The 27518-nt window shown below is 48.8% G+C and overlaps 1 protein-coding gene and 3 non-coding genes across 4 annotated transcripts in view; 1 reads left to right on the top strand and 3 right to left on the bottom strand.

Annotated features, from left to right (window-relative positions):
- Positions 1–27082, bottom strand: part of LOC119960317 (gastrula zinc finger protein XlCGF26.1-like) — a gene marked incomplete at its 5' end in the record, with an annotated part of 38679 nt that extends 11597 nt beyond the window's left edge. The window contains 2 exons of the mRNA XM_038788055.1: positions 283–1444; positions 26891–27082. Of these exons, the coding sequence (XP_038643983.1) occupies positions 283–1444; positions 26891–27082 (1354 nt within the window). The remainder of the gene's footprint in view (positions 1–282; positions 1445–26890) is intronic.
- On the bottom strand, positions 11982–12071 carry trnap-cgg. The gene is given in 2 exon segments: positions 11982–12017; positions 12036–12071. It is a non-coding gene; the product is annotated as a tRNA-Pro (tRNA).
- On the top strand, positions 14304–14376 carry trnar-acg. The gene has a single exon. It is a non-coding gene; the product is annotated as a tRNA-Arg (tRNA).
- trnav-cac lies at positions 15521–15593 on the bottom strand. The gene has a single exon. It is a non-coding gene; the product is annotated as a tRNA-Val (tRNA).
- Positions 27083–27518: the final 436 nt, after the last annotated feature.

Below are 27518 nucleotides of genomic sequence, written 5' to 3'. Positions count from 1 at the left end.
AAAGAAGCTCCACAAGCTCCTCACACTTCTTGTTGGAGGTGAGGTTGGAAGAGACACGGGGAAGCGAGAGTACTTCAAAAGGAACTAACTTGTGTCAGAGATATTAAAAAGTTTCAACACTCTGCGTATTTAACACAAATCTAATTTATTTGACTTTTAGCCAGAATATTAGCCCCTGTAAATGGGCTGGAGTTTGTTGTCAGCAGAAAGAGACCCAAACGAACATGGTTCAGTCCTGAATGTGAGGAACAGCAAAATCCAATCACTGTCGTTACTTGTGGCCTCGTTGGTGTCTCAGCAGGGAGGATGACCGGGTGAATTCCTTCCCACACACGGAGCAGGTGAATGGTCTCTCCCCAGTGTGAACTCGCTGGTGTCTCAGCAGGGAGGATGACCGAGTGAATTCCTTCCCACACACGGAGCAGGTGAACGGTCTCATCCCAGTGTGAACTTGCTGGTGTCTCAGCAGGGTGGATGACTGAGTGAATCCCTTCCCACACGTGGAGCAGGTGAATGGTCTCTCCCCAGTATGAACACGCTCGTGTCTTCGTAGGGCCGATGACTGAGTGAATCCCTTCCCACACTTGGAGCAGGTGAATGGCCTCTCCCCAGTGTGAACTCGCTCTTGTCTTCGTAGGGCCAATGACTGAGTGAATCCCTTCCCACACTTGGAGCAGGTGAATGGCCTCTCCCCAGTATGAACTCGCTGATGGACAGTGAGGTTAGATGATTGTCTGAACCCAGTCCCGCAGTTAGAGCACCTAAACGGTCTCTCATCAGTGTGAACACGTTGATGGTTCATCAGTTCCCCAGAACTTTTCCAGCACTTCCCACAGTCTGGACATTGGAACGGTCTCTCATCAGTGTGAACACGTTGATGGAACATCAGATTCCCAGGACGTTTATCACAATTCCCGCAATCTGGATATTGAAACGGTCTTTCATCAGTGTGAACTCGCTCATGTCTCAGCAGGTGGGATGACCGAGTGAATCCCTTCCCACACTTGGAGCAGGTGAATGGTCTCTCCCCAGCATGAACTCGCTGGTGTGCAGACAGAGTGGATGACTCAGTGAATCCCTTCCCACACTTGGAGCAGGTGAATGGTCTCTTGCCTGTGTGAACTCGCTGGTGATTCTGCAGGGCCGATGACTGAATGAATCGCTTCCCACACTTGGAGCAGGTGAATGGTCTCTCCCCAGTGTGAACTCGCTCGTGTCTTCGTAGGGCCGATGACTGAGTGAATCCCTTCCCACACTTGGAGCAGGTGAATGGTCTCTCCCCAGTGTGAACTCGCTCGTGTTTTCGTAGGGCCGATGACTGAGTGAATCCCTTCCCACACTTGGAGCAAGTGAATGGTCTCTCCCCAGTGTGACTGCGTCGATGAGTTTTCAGCTGGGGTGGGGAAGTGAATCCTTTCCCACAGTCTGCACATTTCCACGGTTTCTCCTCAGTGTGACCGCATTTGTGGCTTGTGAGGCCCAATGATTGACTGAATCCTTGTCCACACACACAACACGTGTACGGTTTCTCCTCACTGTGAACGATGCTCTTTCCTTCCATGTTCAAAATCCTATGATGGTCAGGATGTGATAAATTGAGGGTGTGATGTTTTGGTTTGAAATTCCCGACCTTTGAAGTCTCCCCTTCGAACACCCTGTGAAACTGATCAAGAACAGAAAATAGGGAATGAGAGAGAACCCACAAAAAAGCAGGTTGTCAAATTGAGCTGAATAAATCTCGTCATTTGTGGGGCCGGCACTGGGAAAAAGTGACCATGAAAACTACTGGATTGTCATAAAAACCCAACTGGCCTCTTTGGGAGGAGAGAGAAAGAGGTGAAGAGGGATTTTGTATATCTACAAGACATATTAAGAGACTAGTTGGCAAAGTAAATACGATTTTGGGCTTCATAAACAGCAATATTGACACCAAAGCTATGCTTCCGGTGGCACAGTGATTAGCACTGCTGCCTCGCAGCGCCAGGGACCCGGGTTCAATTCCAGCCTTGGTGACTGTCTGGAGTTTGCACATTCTCCCCGTGTCTGCGTGGGTTTACATCCGGTGCTCAGGTCTGTCCCACAATCTAAAGAAGAGCAAATTAGCTTTGATAAATTGTCCCTTAGTGTCCAGGGATGTGCAGGTTAGGTGGGGCTATGGGGTTACAGGGACAGGGTATGGGCCTAGGCAGGGTGCCCTTTCAGAGAATCGGTGCAGACTCGATGGGCCGAATGGCCTCCTTCTGCAGTGTAGGAATTCTATGGTTCTAATTCAATTCAATTAATCTTTATAAAGCTCTGCTCACCACTCTTCAGGAAGGATGTGAAGGTTCTTGGAGACGGTGCAGAGGAGATTTACCAGAATGGTTCCAGCAAAGGAGGTTGAGGGGAGATTTGATTCAGGGACACAAGATTATGCCAGATTTCCATCGGGTGGACAAAGAAACTCTGTTTCCATTCACTGATCGTACAAACAGTCGGGACACTGATTTAAAGTTTTTGGTAAAACCTGGATTAAACTATATAAGATCCTGAGGGGTTTTGACAGGGTGGATGTGGAGAGGATGTTTCCTCTTGTGGGAGAATCTGGAACAAGGGGGTCACTGTTGCAAAATAAGGCGTCACCAGTTTTAGATGGGTGACAGTGCGGAGACTGCACATTTTCCCCGTGACTGTGGGTTTCCTTCGGGTGCTCCAGTTTCCTCACACAGCAGGTTAGGTGGATCGGCCATACTAAATTGCCCCTTCATCTCCAAGGATGTGCACAGTAGGTGGGATGGGGTGGATCTGAGTGGGATGTTCTTTCACAGGGTTGGTGCAGACTTGAGTCCGCTCCAGTCACAGCCGGACTCTGTGCATGTGCAAAATTGTGTAATGTGGATCTCGCACATTCTCAGCTGCAGTGCATGTTGGGTGATTAACCCGCCATTGAAATCTATATTGTTGATATAAATCATGCTTTGTGAACCGATTACAATTGGTAATATTGGGCCAATGGAACAAATGTATTAAATCGATTAATACAGCACCTAAATAATACAGGACCCAGTTCTGTCCTGGGTGTGATTGACAGTGGGATGTGAATTAATTGGGGGTCTCAACAGGTTGGGAGAACAAATGATTTTTGTCCCCATAGACCGAACACGCCCCTCGCCAATAACAATGTGCTGAAATTGGATCAAACGGTTTAAGCTTTTAAAGTTGGAGTGTTAACCAGTGGGAAAACTGAGGAAATCCCTTTGCACACGAGAAGTGTGTGAGTGATCTCCGTCTGAACTGCTCCTGAACTGCACATTCGATTAATTAATGACAAAGTCATATTTATTCTCATCCAGTGGAAACATATTCCACTTGTCTATCATATCAAACCTTTTCATAATCTTACAGGATCAGGTCATCCTTCATTCCCTTTTCCAGAAAAAAGGTTTACACCCGTCCAATCTTTCTTGCTGGGTATAACCTGCCAGTTCAGGCATAATTTATATATATTTGCCCGCATCTTCTCCGGTCCTTCTAGATCCAATTCAGGATGTGGAGACTTTACCTAAACTGAGCAGCAAACTCAAAGTTGCCTCCAAATGCTTGTATACTGCAGTACTTTTATCGTTTACCCATTAGCTGAATATAAGATGGGACAGAAGAAGCAGATCCAATGAGTCTGTACCACTGTAGAGCATCTACAAACTTGCCTCTTCCCCTTACTGCTAAACCAGGTTAAAGTCCAACAGGTTTGTTTCAAATCACTAGCTTTCAGAGGACTGCTCCTTCCTCAGGTGAAAGAGCAGTGCTCCGAAAGCCAGTGATTTGAAACAAATCTGTTGGACTTTAACCTGGTGTTGTAAGACTTCTTACTGTGTCACCCCAGTCCAACGCCGGCATCTGCATATTATTACTGCAAAACAGTTGACTTTCTCACTCTTAACCTGTCAGTGATGACATTAAGAATGTGTCAGAGAAAGACTGGATTTCAGCTCAGTGACACGAGGCCATACTAAAGTTTACTTCATAAGAATGTCGAGCTAATGTCTCTATATTATAAGATGGATCTAGAAAGACTGGAGAAGAAGCAGGAAAGTACCAGAATGATGCCTGAATGGCCAGGTTACACCCAGCAAGAAATGCAGAGGCTCAATGAGCCATATGGTCTCCACCCGCTTCCATTACTTGTGTCCTTATGAACATCACTGTAAATCATTTCTATGCAGACACCCTGATGCAACAACCACCAGTTCATCGCCATCCTTCCAATATTCTTGGATTCCAAACACACTTTTCAGGTACTACTCAGTATTGTGCTCACGATTTGGTCTCCCCTACACTGAGGAGGTTAAATCTGGATTGACTGTGGAACATCACCATTCAGTTATCAAGCGTGATCCAGAGCTTCTGATTATTTAGGTTTTAATTCCTTGCCCAACTTCCACTCTGTCCTCGGCCTCCTGCACCATTCCAATAAAGCTCAAAGGAAACTCGAGGAACAGAATCTCATCCTTGATCAGGCAATTTCTGACCTTCCAGTCACAACATTCATTTCAGTAATTTCAGATTATAATCATCACTCTGATATTTTTAGACAGTTGGTGCTGGTAATGGTTCTGCTGTTGCCATTTATACCTCCCCTGGACCTGTCTTTTATTTCTTCTCTTGTCCTATTAGTTTACTTACTTGTCCCATTGTCACCCAGTTTTGCCTTGTACTATTATCCTCTGTCATTTAAAAAAATTAAAATGCCAAATTCTTTATTTTCCAATTAAGTGACAATTTAGTGTGGCCAATCCACCTACTCTGCACATTGTTGGGTTATGGGGGTAAACCCAGGCGGGCAGAATGTGCAAACTCGACATGGACAGTCACTGGGGCCGGGATCAAATCCGGATCATTGGCGCCATGAGGCAGCAGTGCTAACCACATTGACTGTCAATCACATCTCCAGCAGGCATGCTGTCTGTAAAGATTTCCCAGGTATTAATAATATTGTAATTACTTATAGCTAAGTTCCGCACGCATGAATGCGGACTCAACCGGGATCTGGGATTCATGTCGCATTACATTCGGCCCCCACCAACAAGCCTGGACTTGCAGAGGCCTACCGACTGAACTGGCTTGGGACAATTCACACCTCTTTAACCTGGAGTTACCTCTCTCTCTGCATCTTTGATGATTTGATTGCCTGCAGTTGCTCGCATTCCGGGGCATCTCTGACTGTGTCTATATAAACATTTCTGGAACAAGCCTTTCCATTCACCTGAAGAAGGAGCCGTGCTCCGAAAGCTCGTGTTTGAAACAAACCTGTTGGACTTTAACCTGGTGTTGTAAGACTTCTTACTGTGCTCACCCCAGTCCAACGCCGGCATCTCCGCATCATTAATAATATTGTGGAAGGAGAAATGTTTGTCTGTTCTGTCTGTGGGAAAATATTTCAAATATCAGTGTGATTGGAAAAGCACCAAGACCCACACAACACACACACCCGAGTGAGAGAGTTCCAGTGAACTGACTGTGGAAACATCAGTGTGACTGGAAAAGCACCGAGACCCACACAACACACACCCGAGTGAGAGAGTTCCAGTGAACTGACTGTGGAAACATCAGTGTGACTGGGAAAGCTTCGGGACCCACACAACACACACACCCAAGTGAGAGTGTTCCAGTGAACTGACTGTGGAAAGAGCTTTAACCAGTTACACAGCCTGAACAAAAATCACACCATTCACAGCAATAATCTGTACACGTGATCTGTGTGTGGAGAAGGCTTCAACTGATCATCCAACCTAGACACCGGCACCATAGAGAAACCGTGGAAATGTGGGGACTGTGGGAAAGGATTCAATTACCCATCCCATCTCAAAACGCATCGACACAGTCACACAGGGGAGAGGCCGTTCACCTGCTCCGTGTGGAAAAGATTTCATTCAATCACAACACCTACAGTCACACCAGCATGCTCACTCCAACAAGAAGCCAGAAAGAACCTGATGCAACACAACACACACACTGGGGAGAGGCCGTTTACCTGCTCCATGTGTGGGAAAGGATTCACTGTCATCCAACCTGATGAGGCGCCAGCAGGTTCACACTGGGGAGAGGCCATTTACCTACTCTGTGTGTGGGAAGGGATTGACTCGGTTAAGCACCCTCGCTGCACATCAACGTGTTCATTGATAAATGATCTCTTGTTATGAATGTGAGAAGTACAAGTGAGGCTCAGACACACCAACGCACCCATGTTGGGGAGGGGCTGGTCATCTGCTCTGTGTGTGAAAAGGGTTCACTCAGTTACAGCACCTATTGTGAGACCAGTGAGTTTACATGTGATTGCAGGGGTGGGATTCTGCTGTTCATCACTTTCACTGTTTGTTTCTGCTGATGTTAAACTTCAGCCCCATCTTGGAGGTTATAGAAATTCTACATGAACACATTCTCCCCGTGCCTGCTTGGGTTTCACCCCCACAATCCAGGTTAGGTGGATTGGCCCTTACTTGGAAAAAAAAGAATTGGGTACTGTAAATCTATTTCTTTTTAATTCTAGATGGATGTCAGCTTGGTCAGTCTTTGAGCAAATACATAGTGTTATGTTCCATTTTTCTCCAATGTCATTTTTGGGGCCTTTTCTCTTTGCTAATCCGAGATTATTTCAGATCTCACAGCTTCAATTACTCTTGTGGACAATTCCAGCTCCCCATATCTTGCAGACTAACGATAATCATAATAATCTTTATTATTGTCACAAGTAGGCTTACATTAACACAGCAATGAAGTTACTGTCAAAAGCCCCTAGTCGCCACATTTGAGTAACCAAAGGGAGCAGTACAGGAGCACACTGATGGTGTAACAGAGTCTCATAGGCGGCACGACAGCACAGTGGTTAGCACTGTAGCTGCACAGCAGCAGGGTCCCAGGTTTGAATCCTGCTTGGGTCACTGTCTGCGGAATCTGCCTGTTCTCCCGTGTCTGTATGGGTTTCCTCCCACAAGTCCGGAAAGATGTTAGGTGAATTGGACATTCTGAATTCTCTCTCTGTGCACCCTAACAGGCGCCGGAGGGTGGTGACTAGGGGATTTTCACAGCAACATCATTGCAGTGTTAACGTTTCGAGTCCAATGACTCTTTGACTTTGACAAAGAGACATTGGACTCCCTGCAGAGGAGAATGCGCAGACCTGCCTGCAGATGCTGCCAGACCTGCTGAGATTTTCCAGCATTTTCTCTTTTGTTTCAGATTCCAGCAGCTGCAGAAATTTGCTTTTATTCCGATTTATACTGTTGGGGTGGAGAGGGGAGGGGGCGTGGGGAGCAGAACATTGGGGCTGGATACATGGCCAATAAAGATAGGTGAAGATTGACAAAGATGTCTTAGATGGAAAGACAAAGGAATGTCAATGACGGTGATCAAGGCTAAAAAGGCTGCTAATAGTGGCTCATTCCGATATTAGAATGTGTTAATGGCAGGATAAAGGTAAGCAGCGTGTCAAAGGACAGTAGGAACAGGGAGCAGATTTCTCAGGAGCTGTGGGGTGGGACAATGTTAAGGCAAAACAGATCAGTGGAAGATGATGAAGGGGGAGGAGGATTTCACAGTCTGAAGCGGACTGTTAAGTCCGCAAGGCTGTACCATGCCTATTCGGAGGATGGGGGCTGTTCCTCGGCGTTGTGCTCAGCTACATGGGAACATTGCAGCAGGCCAAGATCGGACATGTGGACATGAGAGCAGGACAGTGAGTTGAAATAGCAAGCGACAGGAGAGTCTGCCGCCAGCTTGTCGATGGAGCGAAGGTGTTTTGCAAAGCGGTCGGCCAGTCGGCATTTAGTCTCTCCAATGCAGAGTAGATGGCATTGGGATCAGCAAATGTAACAGGCCAGATTGAAGGATGTCTTATAGTAATGTGTACTCAAAAGGACAGACACAAACGATACTGTAACTGACTTAGAGGAAATGCCAGAGACTTAACTGAACCAGCTTTGAGAAAGAAAAAACGGTCTTCCTGATGGAGAAACAGGAAAAGCCACTGTGGGAATCCAATCTTAGTGCGGATTTGCTGTCAGCCCTCCTTTCTTAAACATGAACGGTATTTAGGCTGCAGAATGTTTCGTTCCCAGAACAAAGAGGGTCAAATATAATTAACATATCATTCTTAAATCTCTGACCTGTGAAGATATGTGATTGTGTTTAAAAGCTGACTGTGGTCAATCTCACAATGAACACAAGGGAACTTATATTACCCAGCGACTTGATTTATTTTCTGTCAGTCACGTTTTCAATTCAATGTTGTATATTTCAGAGTCTCGATTTCAAATCAGGACATAAATATCAAATAATATTAAGTTAGGAGTAATGGAACATTAAAAAAAATGAATTTAGAGTATCCATCTACGCTGCACATCTTTTGGGTTGTGGGGGTGAAACCCACGCAAACACGGGGAGAATGTGCAAACTCCACACGGACAGTGACCCAGAGCCGGGAACGACCCTGGGACCTCAATGTCCTGAGGCAGCAATGCTACCACGGCGCCACCGTGCTGCCCTGAGTAATAGAACATTACATGATTGAACAGAAAGTATTGCTGAACAAATGTTTTTACATTTTGAAGTTCAGACTAAGTTCTGTAACTTCAGTTGAGACATCTGCTGGGGATTGATCCTGGCCCCGGGTCACTGTCCGTGTGGAGTTTGCACATTCTCCCCGTGTCTGCGTGGGTTTCACTCCCACACCCAAAAATGTGCAGGGTAGGTGGATTGGCCACGCTAAATTGTCCCTCAATTGGAAAGAAAGTAATTCGGTATTCCTAAATTTATTTTTATAATGTTGAGACATCTGTCTCATATAGTGTGAGGAAAGTTTGCACAAACTAATTTTGAAACTGAATATTACCGGAATGTTCAGGGCGCAATGAGAAGGAAAACGATGTTCCCATTTTAACACAGTTCACATATTAGCAGTTTGTTCATGCACAACAGAATTTAATGGGTTTACAAATGCAGATGAACAAATTTAATCACCATTTCAAACATGTCTAAATGTACAATAAAAGCAACTTACTGTGGATGCTGGAATCTGAATCAGAAACACAAATACTGGACCCTCTCAGCAGGTCTGGCAGCCTCAGTGGAGAGAGATGGCAGCTGCTGTTCCGAGTCTGGGTGACTCTGTCAAAGCTGGAGAACTGGAAATAGGGTCAGATTTATACTGTGGGGAGGGGGAGGGGGACATTGGGGCTGGATAGAGGGCCAGCGATAGGGGGAGGGTGACTAAGATGCCTTGGAAGGAAAGACAAAGGGAATGCAAAAGGCGGTGATCAAGGCTAAGAAAGGTGCTGATGGCGCATTAAGAGATGAGAATGTGTTAATGGCAGAACAAAGGTAAGCAGGGAGCCAAAGGTCAGGAGGAACAGGGAGCAGATTGCTCAGCTGGGGGGAGGGGGAGGGGGGGGGGGGGGAGGGATGGTGAGGGGGAAGGGGAGGCAATGGTGAGGGAAATGTCCCTTATTCGAAACATTATTGACGTTACTCGTCTAATTTGCAGCTGAGTTGTATCCTTGCTATTTGTTGTTCAATAGTTAAGCGAATGCATTACCTTACACCCGCAAAGTTTCAACTGATACCCTGCAAAATATTCTGTGATGGAGACTGGCAGGAATCGCAGTCACACGTTCACACATGTTAATTCTGAATGGTTTTCTAATGTGCTGTGATATTTGATGATTCTAATGACGGATCGATTTCTCCGCCACTTGTCTAAGTTTTCATTTGAATAGCACTCTGACAATAGAAGGTCCTTCAGTGCAATGAGACACAGTTTACTATTCTCGGTCAGTGCGCTAAGCGCTGTTCCCTGTTTCTGTAGTGTAGCGATTATCATGTTTGCTTTACACACATTAAGGCCCTCGGTTTAAACCCGCATAGAAACATTGCCAAACCCCATTGGTTTCCGTGTGTGGAAAAGTTACATGATTGTCATTTTCATTATTCATTTACACCCATCCTGAATTGCCCTTGAATTGGGTCGCTGAGTGAATCTGCCGTGTGGAACCCCGGTGCCCAGAGCTTCAGCCTGGTTCTCTGCTTTACTGATCCAGAGCCAGTTACACTATTCACCCACCAACCACTCCCCCAGTGAATCCACTGTCCAATATTACCTGGTCCAGAGCCAGTTACACTATTCACCCACCAGCCCCTCCCCCAGTGAATCCACTGTCCAATATTACCTGGTCCAGAGCCAGTTACACTATTCCCCCACCAGCCACTCCCCCAGTGAATCCACTGTCCAATATTACCTGGTCCAGAGCCAGTTACACTATTCACCCACCAGCCACTCCCCCAGTGAATCCACTGTCCAATATTACCTGGTCCAGAGCCAGTTACACTATTCCCCCACCAGCCACTCCCCCAGTGAATCCACTGTCCAATATTACCTGGTCCAGAGCCAGTTACACTATTCCCCCACCAGCCACTCCCCCAGTGAATCCACTGTCCAATATTACCTGGCCCAGAGACAGTTACACTATTCACTCACCAGCCACTCCCCCAGTGAATCCACTGTCCAATATTACCTGGTCCAGAGCCAGTTACACTATTCCCCCACCAGCCACTCCCCCAGTGAATCCACTGTCCAATATTACCTGGTCCAGAGCCAGTTACACTATTCCCCCACCAGCCACTCCCCCAGTGAATCCACTGTCCAATATTACCTGGCCCAGAGACAGTTACACTATTCACTCAGCAGCCACTCCCCCAGTGAATCCACTGTCCAATATTACCTGGTCCAGAGCCAGTTACACTATTCACCCACCAGCCACTCCCCCAGTGAATCCACTGTCCAATATTACCTGGTCCAGAGCCAGTTACACTATTCACCCACCAGCCACTCCCCCAGTGAATCCACTGTCCAATATTACCTGGTCCAGAGCCAGTTACACTATTCACCCACCAGCCACTCCCCCAGTAAATCCACTGTCCAATATTACCTGGTCCAGAGCCAGTTACACTATTCACCCACCAGCCACTCCCCCAGTGAATCCACTGTCCAATATTACCTGGTCCAGAGCCAGTTACACTATTCACCCACCAGCCACTCCCCCAGTGAATCCACTGTCCAATATTACCTGAATAGAATATCTTACAAGTGTGTATCATTCGCTCTGACATGTACCTCAAAATACATTCAGGATCAGCTGAAAATTGCCGGCACACTGAGGAGGAACACAGATGCTCCTATTTTGACTCGGCACAAATATCAACAGTTCGTTCAATGTCGACAAATGCAGGTCAGAGGCTGGGAATCCTGCACCGAGTAACTCACCTCCTAACCCCACAAAGCCTGCCCACCATCTACACTCACAAGTCAGGAGCGTGAGGGAATACTCTCCACTTGCCTGGATGGGTGCAGGAACTCACCAAAGTCATCTCAGACAGCACCTTTCAAACCCAAGACTCCGATGCCCTGAAGGTTTCCTCCCAGCCACGCCCCATGCTGACCATTTTCACAGTAACTTCATTGCATTGTTAATGTAAGACTACTTGTGACAATAATTAAGATTATTATTACTTGGAAATATATCGGCTGTGCCTTCACTGTCATTGGGACATAATCCTGGAACTCCCTCCCTAACAGCACTGTAGGTGTACCTACACCAATAGACTGTAGCGGTTCAGGAAGCAGCTCACCACCACCTTCTCAAGGGCAAAGAGTTCTGGGCAATAAATCCTGGCCTCCCCAGTGATGTTCACATCCCCGAATGAATAGAATGAAACAGAGAGCTGCCTGAATCCACCATCATGGAGTCACCTGGATTAGTGAATAGAGATAAGTGAATGTCCACTCACCCAGTCAAGCTTTTTGAAAATGTCTCGATTTTCTCGGAAACGTATTGATTCCCTGCAGTGTGAGCTCAGCTTCTCAAAGCAAACCCAATGTGAACCGATCCCGCTGTCTGCACCGGAAAGAAATGAACAAAACGTGCTGCTGGCCAATAAGAAACAACATCAAAGGGCTCATCCGGGATTTGAACCCGGGACCTCTCACATTTCCATGCAGCATAAACCCCGAAGCGAGAATCTTACCCCTAGACCAACGAGCCGGTTGGACGTTGCTGATTGAAGCAAAATATGCTTTTATCGCCATCCACAGCCACTCACATATCTGCAGAAAATGCCAGGTAAACTCAGGCAGTCAGGCAGCATTTGTGGACATGGAAACAAAATTCATCTTTCACCTCCTTGACCTTCCATTGAAACTGGGAAAGGCTAGAAATATAGAAAATTAGAAGCAAGTGAAATCCCGGAGGGAGGAAACAGAGCAACAGGAAAGGGCCCTGAAGGGGGCAAGTCAGGAGAGATTAAATGGCCTTGGCTTCCCTGGCCACAGGGTGAGGTTAGCATCGAATCAGAGAATAATGACACCACAGTATGAGGCCATTCCGGCCGCCGTGTCTGTGCCAGCTCTCTGTTAGCGCAATGGAAGAAACAAAAAAACAAAAGATATGTCTGGAGGAGCTATCGATGGCAGATTGATCAACAACTACCGCCCGGACACAAAGAACAAGTGGAAACAAGATTCAAACCCAAATCTGCTACATCAGAACACACAAAATGGGTGCAGCATTTACAGTGTGAAACTACTGAACACACACTGAGTGTGAAAGCTGTATTGAGCCCAGTGGAAAGATGCGCTGCTGTTCCTCGAGTGTCTGTTGAGCTTCTTTCGAACTCTGCACATGTGCTGTATCATTCTAGAAAACAGAATATTCAGTTTCACAGAAGCTTATTTCGTCTGTTTGCCTGATGGCAATGTGGAATTCGAAACACAAACAGACCAGCCATGGTCTCAGTGAATAGCAGAACAGGCTGAAGGGACCGAATGGCCGACTTCTGCTTCTATCTCATCTGTTTGTATGTGCTACCGTGTGTGTATCATGCTATAAAACAAACCAGTTAGTATCACAGAATCAAATGTCGTCTGTTTGCATGGTGGGAATGTGGAATTCGAAACACAAACAAAGCAGCCAGCTTATTGAACAGTAAGAAGTCTTTCAACACTAGGTTAAAATCCAACAGGTTTGTTTCAAATCACTAGCTTTTGGAGCACTGCTCCTTCGTCGGGTGAATGAAGGGGTGGGTTCCATAACCACATATATCGACAAAGTCAGTGCTGCAAGGTGATACATTAAATGCGAGTCTTTGTATCATTGACTGTCTATATATCTGGTGGTACAACCCACCTCTTTACACACCTGAGGAAGGAGCAGTGCTCCGAAAGCTAGTGTTTGAAACAAACCTGTTGGACTTTAACCTGGTGTTGTAAGACTTCTTACTGTGCTCACCCTAGTCCAATGCCGGCATCTCCCCATCTTATTGAATGGTAGAACAGCCTGAAGGGGCCGAATGACCAACTTCTGCTTGTTAGGTGGATTGGCCATGCTAAATTGCCCGTAGTGTAAGGTTAATGGGGGGATTGCTAAATTGCCCGTAGTGTCCTAAAAAGTAAGGTTAAGGGGGAGTTGTTGGGTTACGAGTATAGGATGGATACGTGAGTTTGAGTAGGGTGATCATTGCTCGGCACAACATCGAGGGCCGAAGGGCCTGTTCTGTGCTGTACTGTTCTAAATTCTAAATTCTAAATTTCACCTGCTCGTATGTTTGAAAGCAGAGAGGAACCATTGACTGAGACAGCAACTTAAGGTGAATATTATGGCGGGTCTTTGATGAGGAAACATGTGACCATGTCGCCCTCTGGTGGACATGATCGGAACTTTGCAGCGTTCGGACATTTGATGGAAACAGAAAATGAGAGTAGCAGTTCCAGGGGAATAAATGCAGCAGGGGAAACAGAGCCTGCAGTTTGTCCATAAACATCACTGGCACCGACACCAGTTGAACAGACAGGAAATAAAAGTTAGTTTTATCGGTGTGGTTCGTTGTTCATTGTGCAGCTCAGAGCGGGAAATACCTGCAGACAGAAAGGAGCTGGGAATTTCCAAACTTACATTCATTCACTTGTTGTTTTATGTCCTGGTCAGTGTTACTCCAGCCTGGCCATTCACCAACTGCATTTCCCCACAAACAGACACTGGACACGATCCCACAACTGGCAGCTCATTCTTTCTGTTTTTCGGGGATGACCTCCCAGGCTGGGAACAGCATTGGTGTATTTTACATTGTCACCAAATTCAACCCCGACTCCAATCCAATCCGCCGGGGGGGGGGGGGGGGGGGGGGATCCTGAGAGAATTTCCCCCAGAGTTGTGAAGAACTTTGGGATAAATAGTCTGGGTGACGTATTGAACCAATTTGTAACAGCTGCATTTCACTGTGGGCCAGTGGCGCAATGGATAACGCGCCTGACTACGGATCAGGAGATTCCAGGTTCGACTCCTGGCTGGCTCGTGGAAAACCTTTCGACATCAGTTTGCAAAGTCCATGAAAAATGCATATTAAATAACTTTTACCCAATTCAGTTGATTCAATTTAGATTATTAGATTTACTTTTAGTAGCCTTTTTGACAAATTCCAGTATATTCTAAAGAGACAGAAACTGACACAAATCAGATGGCAGAAATGTTGGGAATGGAGGGTTTAGTGAGAGGGAGGAACTGAAGGAGATCAATATTGGTAGAATCATACAATCCATACAGTGCAGGAGGAGACCATTCGGCCCACCGAGGTGAGTTACTTACTGCAGGATTCCCAGGCGGTCTTTTAGTGTTAATCAATTTAATATATTAACAGAGACAATCCCAGCCTCTAAACTGCATTAATCGTCATTGAACGAACTGTTAATATTTGTGCCGAGTCAATATAGGAGCATCTATATTCCTGCTCAGTGTGCCGGCAATTCTCAGCACTTCTGCTTCTCCTGAATGCATTTTCCAGCATATATGAGAGCAAATGACATTTGCTTTGTCAGATATTATATTCAGAGATAATAATCGAGAGCGGATTCACTGGGGGTGATAGTTGGTGTTGAGTTGTGTTATTGTCACTAAACTGGCAATGCAGAGAATCAGGCTGAAGCTCTGGGAACCGGGGTTCCACACGGCAGATTCACTCAGTTTAAGGGTTATTCGGGATGTGTGACAATGAAAATGTCAATTATGCAACTTTTCCCAAACACTTAATCGAATGGGATTCGATAATGTATTTACGCGGTTACCAATCCAGGGTTTTTTTTAAGTGTAAAGTAAACATGACAACCACCACACCACATAAAGAGGCACCGAGTTTGACCCTCTGACTGAGATCAGGAAACCAGCATTCTTGTTGCACTGAAGAAACTCCTTTTGAGGGAGTTCAATTCGGCTGAAAACTTAGACAAGCGGCAGAGAAATTGATTTAACATTATTATTCGAATCAGAAAATGTCGCAGCTCGTTGGAAAACTATTCACACTTAACACGTGTGAACTCTCTGACCGATTCCTCCCAGTCCCCATAATGGTGGATTTTGTAGGATTACATTTGAAACGGGTGTTAGGTAACGGATTCGCTTAATGAGTAAACAGAAAACAGTAAGAATACAATTCATCGCCATAATGTTCCTGCCCGGTTTCGAACCGGGGACTTTTCGCGTGTGAGGCGAACGTGATAACCACTACACTACAGAAACCGCTGGCTAATGTTCACTCTAATGAGCCTGTGTAGAAAGCGGACACTGTTCTGTCACTCAGTCACACTTTGGGACCTTTGTTTTTTAGAATTCGGCTGTTCTCATTAGGAATGCTGCAGAGATACTAATAAATTAATGTAACCATAAATTCAATAAGTGGCACTTCGATCACCTCGACCAGCTTTTCAAAAGAACAATCCTTTGATTAGTCTCAATGTTTTTCTCTGTTTCAACGGCCTTGAGTTTTCTCCATTTCAGCTGATCGTCCAATTCGCTTTTGAAAAAGGAATTTCTGTCGAATCCGTGCCCAGTTTGACTTAATGATCAACGTTTCACTGGACCAGAAGATGTGAACACGGAAATTATGTAGTTTACGATATAAACAATATGTAATCATGCAATTGATTTCATACCGAATTTATAAAGGTGTTTTTTCCTGATCAAGCTTCTCTTCATTATATCTGAGTTGATATACAGAATCTAATTATATTTGATCTACAGCCTGTTCACAGAGTCTGTCTATTAGAGAGGGAATGATTTTTAGAACTTCACAAAGCCCTGTTGAGATCACTTTGCTGCAGTCCTCCACTTTATTTGGTTCCAAATGAATTTTCAAATGGAGAAGCAGTCTCAGGGTGGAATGATTTCTGCTCACTCAGCAATAACATCATTCTCATGTTGCTTCAAAAATATCAATCAATTTACTCAGTATCTGTTCCGTTACTCAAAACGTCATCTTATCCGACATTTATATCTTCATTTGAAAGTGAGACTCTGAAATATACATTGATTTGTAAACATGACTGACAAAGAAAATAATTCGAGTCACTGGGAAATACAAACCCCATTGTGCTCATTTGTGATTGAGCACAGTCAGCATTGAAATGTAATGGGATAGTTTTACAGGTAGAGATTTGAGAATGATATTTTCATTATATTAGATTCCTTTTTGTTCTGTGTCTGAGACATTCTGACGCCTTCACCCCGTTCGTGTTGAAGAAAGAGGGACGCCACAGGATCTGTACCGAACCTCGTTTTTCTCATCTCCCCGAGTGGCTTTTCCTATTTCGCTATCAGGAAGACAGATTTTTAAAAAATGGATTCTATTAAAATCTCTGCCATTTCCTCCACTTCAGTCACAGAATCGCTTGCGCCTGTCTTTATGTGCATGTTTCAGACGGTGATTAAACCTGCATCTGTAAACCCATTCAATTCTGTTGTGGACTGAACGAACCGCTAATATGTGAACTTTGTCAAAATGCGAACATATTTTCCATCTCATTGCATCAGGATAATTCAGCATTTCTGATTTTGCTGAATGCATTTTGAGGCCGGGGTAAAAGTAAATAGAATTGGCTGCAGCACCCGAGATTCCCATAACTTTCAGCAACAAACTTAAATCATTCCAACTTGTCTCACTGTTAATGTGAAAGATTTGATAATGTTTCTGTCCGGTTTTCAATAGGCAAATGTGATGACGTGTCCTCGTCATCGTTACTTCACAACGGATTTGAAATGGAGATGCCAATTGGATTTGATCCTTCCTTGTACAAGATGTGAACAATTCTGTTGGTCAAATCCCGTTAGTGAATGGGAAAGGCGGCAGTGAGCAGATCCGCACAGAACCTCCTTTCCGCGTCTCTCTTTCTGCTTTACCTCCACAGGAAGACCGAGAACAAGTGATTTGTAACCATCTCTGCCATTTCCTCTGCCTCAATTACCATATTGTTGGCGTCTGTCTTTATGGGCAACATTACTGTCAGCATGAAATCACACATTGCTGGATAGATTTAGCTGGTCTGCCAACATCTGTGGAGTGAAACCGAGTTTACCAGTACATCATTTAAATGATCCTTCACAGCAGTATGGGAGGGTAGGGTAGGAATGGACAGAACTTTATAGTTGAAAAGGGACACAGGAGGTGGGGGAGAATAGAAGACCAGGTAGAATAGAAAAGAACAGAATAGAATACATACCTACAATGCATAATGAGGCCATTCAGCCCATCGAGTCTGCACCGATCTTCTGAAAGAGCACCCTAACCAGGATCCTGCCCTATCCCTGAAACCCCGTAACTCAACCTAACCTGCCCGTGTTTGGACACTAAGGGCCAATTTAGCACGGCCAATCCACCTACAGATATGGAATCCCGACAGTGCAGATGGAGGCATTTCGGCTCATCACGTCTGCACTGATCCTCTGAAAGATCTCCCGCTCCCTACCTAGGCTCACTACCACACCCAATCCCCGTAACACCACCTTTGGACACTAAGAGGCAATTTAGCACAGCCAATCCACCAAAGCTGGACATCTTTGGACTGTGGGAGGAAACCGGAGCACCACGAGGAAAACCATGCAGACAAGGGGAGAATGTGCAAACTCCCAAGGTCGAATTGAATCCGGGTCCCAGGTGCTGTGAGGCAACAGTGCTAACCACTCTGCCGCGGTGCCGCATGAACAAATTTGTCAAGGAAATAATAGAGGGGTCTTTAAGGAATGAAGAGTATTAACGGTGGAAAAATGATGAGACAGCCGAATATGAAATGGAAGCAACTGAACAGTGAAGAGCAGATGGGTGAGGCTGTAAAGGCAGATGGGGGAGGCTGTAAAGGCAGATGGAGGAGGCTGTAAAGGCAGATGGGGGAGGCTGTAAAGGCAGATGGAGGAGGCTGTAAAGGCAGATGGAGGAGGCTGTAAAAGCAGATGGGGGAGGCTGTAAAGGCAGATGGGGGAGGCTGTAAAGGCAGATGGGGGAGGCTGTAAAGGCAGATGGGGGAGGCTGTAAAGGCAGATGGAGGAGGCTGTAAAGTGTCTAATAGGAAGATGAGGTGTTGTTCTTCCAGTTTACATTGGGCATCACTGGAACTTTGCAACTGGCCTCGGATGGACATGTGTGTTTATTTCAGATTTGCAGCAGCCGCAGTATTTTGCTTTTATTAGTATTAGACATTTTTGATACAGAGTAACTATGTTTTTTTAAAAATAATTTTTATTAAGATTTTCACAAAATATAAACAACAAAACAATATCAATAGAATAACCATTGTAAAAACCATAGAACAACACCCACACCCCTACAAAAGCAACTACTAAATCAAAAACAAAAAAAAGCAAACAACAGAAAGGAAAGAGATAACACCCGCCACATCCCACAAACCCATGTACACACTTCTCCCTCCCCCGACGGGAGCACCGTCATCTTAATGGACAGCACCCTCCCCGCCAGTGACAGCAGTAACATATCCCACCTTTTGAACTCCTCCTCTATCTGCTCCACCAACCTTGTGAGGTTGAGCTTGTGCAGGGCCCCCCCAGCTCCTAGCCACCTTGTCTCCTAGGTACCTGAAACTCTTCCCTGCCTGCTTCAGTGGGAGCCTACCAATCCCCTCCTCTTGATCCCCCGGATGCACCATAAACAACTCACTCTTGCCCAGGTTCAGCTTATACCCAGAGAAGCCCCTGAATTCACTAAGAATCCGCATCACCTCCGACATCCCCACCACCGGGTCCGCCACATACAGCAACAGGTTGTCCGCATAAAGAGACACTCGATGCTCCTCCCCACCCCGCACCAGGCCCCTCCAGTTCCCTGACTCCCTCAACGCCATGGCCAGGGACTCAATTGCCAACGCACAGAGCAAGGGGGACAGGGGACACCCCTGTCTCGTCCCCCGGTACAGCAGAAAGTACTCCGACCTCCTCCTATTCGTGGCTACACTCGCCATCGGGGACTCATAGAGCAACCTCACCCAACGGACAAACCCCTCCCCAAACACGAACCTCTCCAACACCTCCCACAGATACCCCTATTCAACCCTATCAAAGGCCTTCTCCGCATCTAATGCCACCACTATCTCCGCCTCCCCTTCCAGAGCCGGCATCATAATAACGTTGAGGAGCCTTCGTACGTTTGTATTCAACTGCCTTCCCTTCACAAACCCCGTCTGGTCCTAGTGAGTGACCCCCGGCACACAATCGTCTCTTCTTGTGGCTAAGATCTTTGCCAGCAGCTTGGCGTCTACATTTAGCAGCGAGATCGGCCTATATGACCCACACTGCAGAGGGTCCTTGTCCCGCTTCAGGATCAAGGAAATCAGCGCCTGTGACATAGTTGGGGGCAGAGCCCCCCCCCCCCCCCCCTCCCTTGCCTCGTTAAAGGTCCGGACCAACAGGGGCCCCAACAGGTCTGCATACCTTTAATAAAATTCAGCCGGAAACCCATCCGGCCCCGGCGCCTTCCCCGACTGCATGCTCCCTATCCCTTTAACCAACTCCTCCAGCTCAATCGGCGCCCCCAGTCCCTCCACCTGCCCCTCCTCCACCCTCGGAAATCACAGCTTGTCCAAGAAGTGCCCCATTCAACACCCCTCCACCGGGGGTTCAGACCGGTACTGTTCCCCATAGAAGTCCCTGAAGACCCCATTAACATCTACCCCCCTCCGCACCACCTTCCCACCTCTATCCGTCACTCCCCCAATCTCCCTAACCGTGTCCCGCTTTCGGAGCTGGTGTGTCAGCATCCTGCTCGCCTTCTCCCCATATTCATACACCGCCCCCTGTGCTTTCCTCCACTGAGCTTCCGCCTTTCTGGTAGTCAATAGGTCGAACGTGGCCTGAAGGCTACACCTCTCCCCCAGCAATCACTCCTCCGGAGCCTCCGCATATCTCCTATCCACCCTCACCATCTCCCCTATCAGTCTCTACCTCTCCCTCTGCTCCCCCCTCTCCCTATGGGTTCAGATGGAAATCAACTGCCCTCTAGTCACCGCCTTCAATGCCTCCCAGACCGTCCCCACTTGGACCTCCCCGTTATCGTTGGCCTCAAGGTACCTCTCAATACATCCCCAAACCCTCTCGGCCACCTCCTCATTTGCCAGCAGCCCCACCTCCAAGCACTAGAGCGGACGTTTGTCCCTCTCCTCCCCCAGCCCGAGGTCCACCCAGTGTGGGGCATGATCCGAAATGGCAATGGCAGAGTATTCAACATCCTCCACCCTCAAAACCAGCCTCCTGCTCAGGATGAAAAAATCAATCCTCGAATAGGCCTTATGCACGTGGGAGAAAAATGAGTACTCCCTGGCCCTTGGCCTCGTAAACCTCCAGGGATCCACACCCCCCCCCCCCCCCCCCCCCCATCTGATCCATAAATCCCCTCAACACCTTAGCCGCCGCTGGCCTCCTACCTATTGGGGACTTGGATCGATCCAATGGGGGATCCAGCACCGTGTTGAAGTCCCCCCCCCCCATGATCAGGCCCCCCACCTCCAGGTCCGGAATGCGGCCCAGCATACGCCGCATGAACACCGCATCGTCCCAATTTGGGGCGTAAACATTCACCAACACCACCCGCTTCCCCTGCAGCTTGCCACTCACCATCACATACCTCCTGCCACTGTCAGCCACCGCATTTAACGCCTCGAACGACACCCTATTTCCCACCAGGATCGCCACCCCCCCTGACTCTTCTCATCCAGCCCTGAGTGAAATACCTGGCCCACCCATTCCTTCCTCAGCCGAACCCGGCCCGCCACTCTCAGGTGTGTCTCTTGGAGCATGGCCACATCCGCCTTCAGCCCCTTCAAGTGCGCAAACACCCGGGCCCGTTTGACCGGCCCATTCAGCCCCCTCACATTCCAGGTTATCAGCCAGATCAGAGGGCTCCCTGCCCCCCTCCCCTGCCGATTAGCCATACCCCCTCCCCTGCCCACCACCGGCCAGCGTCCCCCGCTCTGCCAGTTTCCCACGGCGGCAAGCCCCCCTGCAGCACCCCTTGCGTCCTCCAGCTCCTTCCTGACCGTTTCAGCAGCAACCCGGTCCCCCCCCCCTCCCCGCCAAGGCTAGGACCCCTCCTAGCCGCGCCTCTCCCTTCAGAGCACTCCCGTGAGCCAGATAACCCAGCTAACCTCTGCTGACCCTGGCGACTCCCGCCCTACCTCCGACTCCTCCCCACGTGGGACTACCCCTCCTCCTTCGTGCCCATCAGCAGGCCCCCCTCCCCCCCCCCCCCCCCGCTCTTGTGTGGGAAAATAACAGCCAGCAATGACCCGCGCTTCTCAGCCCCGACTCGCCCCCACCATCCCACAGCGCGGGAAACCCAAGAAAAGCCCGCGCTTTCGCCCTGCCCAACCTCGCCTCCTCTAGTGCAACTCCCATTGCCAGTCCCCCTCACCAGCTCCCCGCATTCCCCGTTTACCTCCCTGCCCGAACCCGTCCACCAGACCCATACAAGAAGACATAACAACATCACCCCACCCACCCTAAGGCCAAGCCACATCTTGCATTAAACAGAGCAAACACAAGTACATTATCATACAACATCCCCCATCTTAGACCCTCAGTTTGAGTCCAGTTTCTCAGCCTGCGCAAAGACCCACGCCTCCTCCGGGGACTCAAAATAATGGTGTCGATCCTTGTAGGTGATCCACAGATGCGCTGGCTGCAACATGCCAAAGTTCCCGCTCCGTCTGTGGAGCACCGCCTTCGTCCGGTTAAACCCGGCACTCTGCGTAGCCACCTCCGCACTCCAGTCCTGGAAGATCCGCACCTCCATGTTCTCCCACTTGCTGCTCCGCTCCTTCTTGGCCCACCGGAGCACGCATTCATGATCCATGAACCGGTGAAACCGGACCAACACCGCCCGCGGCGGCTTGTTCGGCTTGGGCCTCCTGGCCAGAATTCTGTGGGCCCCCTCCAACTCCAGGGGCCCCTGGAAGGACCCAGCTCCCATCAGCGAGTTCAGCACAACAACTACGTAGGCCGCCAGGTCCGACCCCTCCGGGGTGGGGGGCGGGGGTGTTTGGCTGACAAGGGAGGGACTTCATTTTAGAAGTGGAGAAGAGGTCAGGGATGGGCGCTGCCAGGAGGCGGGGCTACAGAGGCACGGGACAGGGGCTGGGGGCAGGGGCTGGGGGCAGGCCCAGGAAAGGGGATGGCTGACCGGCAAGGGGGGGGGGGGTGCCCCCCAAATAGGCTGGTCACGTGGGATGTTAGGGGGCTAAACGGGCCGGTGAAGAGGGCAAAAGGTGTTCGCGCATTTTAGGGCTCTAAAGACGGACGTGTTAATGTTGCAGGAGACGCACCTGAAGGCAGTGGACCAGCTTAGGTTGAGGAAGAGCTGGGTTAGTCAGGTATTCCACTCAGGGCTAGATACTATGACCAGGGGGGGGGGTCGCGATTCTGGTGAACAAGCGGGTGCAGGTTGAGGTGGGGTAGTATTGTTTCGGACGGGGGAGGTCGCTACATTATGGATAGCGGTCAGCTGGAAGGGAGGAAGGTGGTCCTGGTCAACATATATGCACCAAACTGGAATGATGTGGATTTCATAAAGAGGGTGCTGGGGAAGATACCCGACCTGGATTCCCACAAGCTGGTTATGGGAGGGAACTTCAATACAGTTATGGATCCAGGCCTGGACCGGTCGTGCTCAAAAACGGGCAGAGTGTCAGCAATGGGAAAAGAGCTGAGAGAGTTCATGGAGCAGATGGAGGGAGGTCGACCCATGGGAGTTTGGAAGGTCGACAGGGAAGGAGTTGTCCTTTTCTCGCACGTCCATCGGGTCTTCTCCCAGATCGATTTTTTAATACTGAGTAGGGATTTACTGACAGGGGTGGTGGATGGGCAGTATTCGGCGATCAACATTTCCGACCATGCCCCACATTGGGTCGAGCTACAGGTGAGTGTAGAGAGGTTCCAGCATCGCAGTGAAGGCTGGATGTGGGACTGCTGGGGGATGAAGGGGTGTGTGAGGGTGAGGAAGTGTAAACAAAACTACCTGCAGGTCAACGATATGGGGGAAGTCTCAGCAGTGGTGGTGTGGGAGGCGCTCAAGGCAGTGGTGAGAGGGGAGCTGATTTCAATCCGGGCTCACAGGGACAAGATGGAAGGGCAGAGACGGACCGACTGTTAGCGGAGATCCTGCAGATTGACGGGAGATATGCGGGGACCCCGAGTGCGGAGCTCTGGAGGGAACGGAGGAGGCTGCAGCCGGAGTTTGGGGTGGTGTCCACGGGTAAGGCAGGGGAGCAGCTCAGAAAGGCAAGGGGTGCGGTATATGAACATAGAGAGAAAGCAGCAGGATGCTGGCTCAGCAGCTCAGAAAGGCAAGGGGTGCGGTATATGAACATGGAGAGAAAGCAGCAGGATGCTGGCCCAGCAGCTCAGAAAGGTGAGGGTGCGGTATATGAACATGGAGAGAAAGCAGCAGGATGCTGGCCCAGCAGCTCAGAAAGGTGAGGGGTGCGGTATATGAACGTGGAGAGAAAGCCAGCAGGATGCTGGCCCAGCAGCTCAGAAAGAGGGAGGTGGCTAGGGCAATAGGTAAAGTGGTGGATGGAGGCAGTAACTTGGTGGGGGATGCGGCGGGTGTGAACAGGGCTTTCAAGGACTTTTATAGCAAACTCTATAGCTCGGAGCCCCCTGTGGGGCCGGAGGGGATGAGACGCTTCTTAGACGGCCTGATATTCCCAAAAGTGGGTAAGGAGCTAGTAGAAGGGCTGAGCACCCCGATCGGAGCTGAGGAGATATTTGAGGGCATAAAGGCCATGCAGTCAGGTAAAGCCCCGGGGCCGGATGGGTACCCAGTAGAATTTTATAATAAGTTCTCCGGGATATTGGGGCCGCTGCTGGTCAAGGTTTTTAATGAGGCAAGGGACAGAGGGGTGCTGTCCCAGACAATGTCGCAGGCCACCATCTCCTTGATATGAAAACGGGACAAGAACCCGGAGTCGTGTGGGTCTTATAGGCCGATCTCCCTTCTTAACGTGGGCACTAAACTGCTGGCAAAGCTTTTGGCCACTAGGATTGAGGATTGTGTGCCGAGTGTTATTAGGGAGGATCAAACAGGGTTCGTTAAAGATAGGCAACTGGTGGTGACTATAAGAAGATTGCTCAATGTGAGCATGATGTCCCCAGCGGGAAAGGAGGTGGAGGTAGTGGTGGCAATGGATGCGGAGAAGGCGTTTGACCGGGCAGAGTGGGACTATTTATGGGAGGTGCTGGGACGGTTTGGATTTGGGGTGGGTTTTATCGACTGGGTCAGGCTGCTATATCAGGCCCCGGAGGCGAGTGTGAGGCCAATAGGGCGATTTCCGACTATTTTAGACTGCACCGTGGGACGGGACGAGACTCTCCCGACTGCTGTTTGCGCTATAAAGCCGCTGGCAATTGCTCTGAGGGCTTCAGAGGGGCTGGTTCGGGGGGGGGGGGGGGGGGGGGGGGGGGGGGGGGGCTTTCAGACCTGATGGCGGGGATGGACGGAATTCAGCCGGTTTTCGGGGTACAAAGTGAATATGACAAAAAGTGAAATGTTTGTAGTTCAGGAGAGGGGCCAAGGGGACCGGCTGAGGGAGCTGCTGTTCCGGTTAGTTGGTGACAGGTTCAGGTACCTGGGAATACAAGTGGCGCGGGATTGGGGTCAACTGAACAAGCTGAACCTGTCCTGGCTGGTAGATCAAATGCGAGGGGTTTCGGAGGTGGGATGCGCTCCCGCTGTTGTTAGCTGGGAGAGTACAGACAGTTAAAATGACGGTCCTCCCGAGATTCTTATTCGTGTTCCAGTGTCTCCCCATTTTCATTCCACATTCCTTTTTTAAGAGGGTAAGCAAGATCATTTTGGCTTTGTGTGGGCGGGCAAGTCCCGGGAGTGAAGATGGTGATGCTCGAGCGGAACCGAACTGCACTGCTGAATTTCAGCAACTATTATTGGGCGACTAACATTGCCATGATAAGGAAGTGGGTGGTGGGTTGACTTGGGAGCGGGTGGAGGCAGCCTCATGTAAGGGTACCAGTCTGGGGGCGTTGGTGACGGTGTCTCTGCCGTTCCCGCCAGGGCCCTTCCCCACCAGTGGTGGCGGCCCTTTGGATCTGGGGACAGTGGAGGAGGCACGTGGGAGCAATGGGAGCATCGGTCTGGTCCCCGATATGTGACAACCTTTGGTTTGCCCCGGGGAGGTTGGATGGGGGTTCTGGGTATGGCGGAGGGCTGGGATTGAGCGGATGGGAGATTTGTTTTTGGAAGGGAGCTTCCCTGGCTTGAGGGCGCTGGAGGCCAAGTTTGGGTTGACGATGGGGAATGAATTCCGGTATACTCAGATGCGGGACATTTTGCGCAGGCAGGTGCCATCTTTTCCACTCTTACCTCTAAATGGGATCCAAGATAGGGTCGTGTCTAGAGGATGGGTGGGGGAGGGAAGTGTCCTCAGATATTTACAAGGAGCTCATGGGGGCGGAGAAGACACAGACCGAGGAGCTGAGACATAAATGGGAGGAGTTGGGAGGGGGATGGCCTGTGGGCGGACGCGCTGAGCAGGGTTAATGGGACTGCAACATGTGCCAGGCTTGGCCTGATTCAATTTAAGGTCGTCCTCCGGGCCCACATGACAGTATCCCGGATGAGCAGATCCTTCAGCATAGAGGTCAGGTGTAAAGTGTCTCAGAGGACCGGCAGACCATATCCACACATTTCGGGCGTGCCCAAAACTTAGGAGATAATGGTAGGGGTTCAGGCGTCATGTCCAGAGTATTGAACACGAGGGTGGCAATGGGTTCAGAGGTGGCGATTTTTGGGGTTTCAGTGGCACCAGAAGTCCAGGGGGGGAAAGAGGCTGACATTTTGGCCTTTGCTTCCCTGGTAGCCCAGAGACAGATACTTCTATCTTGGAGGGACTCAAAGCCCCCGAAGTCGGAAACCTGGCTGTCAGACATGGCGAGTTTCCTTGGCTTGGAGAAAGTCAAGTTCGCCTTGAGAGGGTCGTTGTTAGGGTTCACCCGGAGGTGGCAGCTGCTTATTGACTTCTTTGGGGAGATTTAATCGTCAGCAGGGGGGGCACGGGAACGTGGTATCGGGGGTCATTTAGGCAGATCCGGGTGGGGTGGGCTACGGCAATTGCACTATGTACTTTGTTACTGTACAGTCCTTTTGTTTTCTTATTCTGTAATTCTACTGTTTTACCTCATTAAAATTGTTTATTAAAAAAAGTTTCAACACACTGCGTATTTAACACAAATCTAATTTATTTGACTTTTAGCCAGAATATTAGCCCCTGTAAATGGGCTGGAGTTTGTCATCAGCAGAAAGAGACCCAAATGAACATGGTTCAGTCCTGAATGTGAGGAACAGTAAAATCCAATCACTGTGGTTACTTGTGGCCTCGTGGTGTTTCAGCAGGTTGGATGAAATGGTGAATCCCTTCCCACACTTGGAGCAGGTAAACGGTCTCTCCCCAGTGTGAACTCGTTGATGCACAGTGAGGCTAAATGACTGGGTGAATTCCTTCCCACATTGGGCGCAGGCGAATGGCCTCCCCAGTGTGAATTCGCCACTGGTGCTTCTGCAGGTCGGATGATTGAATGAATCCCTTCCCACATTGGGCGCAGGCGAACGTCCTCTCCCCAGTGTGAATTCGCCACTGGTGCTTCTGCAGGTCGGATGATTGAATGAATCCCTTCCCACATTGGGCGCAGGCGAACGTCCTCTCCCCAGTGTGAATTCGCCGCTGGTGCTTCTGCAGGTCGGATGACTGAGTGAATCCCTTCCCACACTTGGAGCAGGTGAATGGCCTCTCCCCAGTGTGAATTCGCTGATGTTCAGTGAGGGCAGATGATTGTCTGAACCCAGTCCCGCAGTGAGAGCACCTGAACGGTCTCTCGTCAATTTAAAAAAAAATAATTTTTATTCAATTTTTTGTATAATATCAACAACAAAAAGACAGAATTATTTTTTTTACAAAGAAGAAAGAACAGTCCACCCCCCCCCCCCCCAATTACACAGCGCAAGAGATAACTGACACCCATCATTCCCCAAAACATCTGCCCGTCCCTTCAATAGACAGGACAGACCCCCCCCCCCCCATATACACAGAAGAGGAAATGAATTAATGCCTGACATTGGCACAGAACAACGATGCCCGCCCCTTTAGCACAAAACAA

Source organism: Scyliorhinus canicula, unplaced genomic scaffold (assembly GCF_902713615.1).
Source record: "Scyliorhinus canicula unplaced genomic scaffold, sScyCan1.1, whole genome shotgun sequence".
Classification (NCBI taxonomy): Eukaryota; Metazoa; Chordata; class Chondrichthyes; order Carcharhiniformes; family Scyliorhinidae; genus Scyliorhinus; species Scyliorhinus canicula.
Note: the sequence above shows the minus strand (reverse complement) of the source record. Positions and strands in the feature narration are given on the sequence as shown.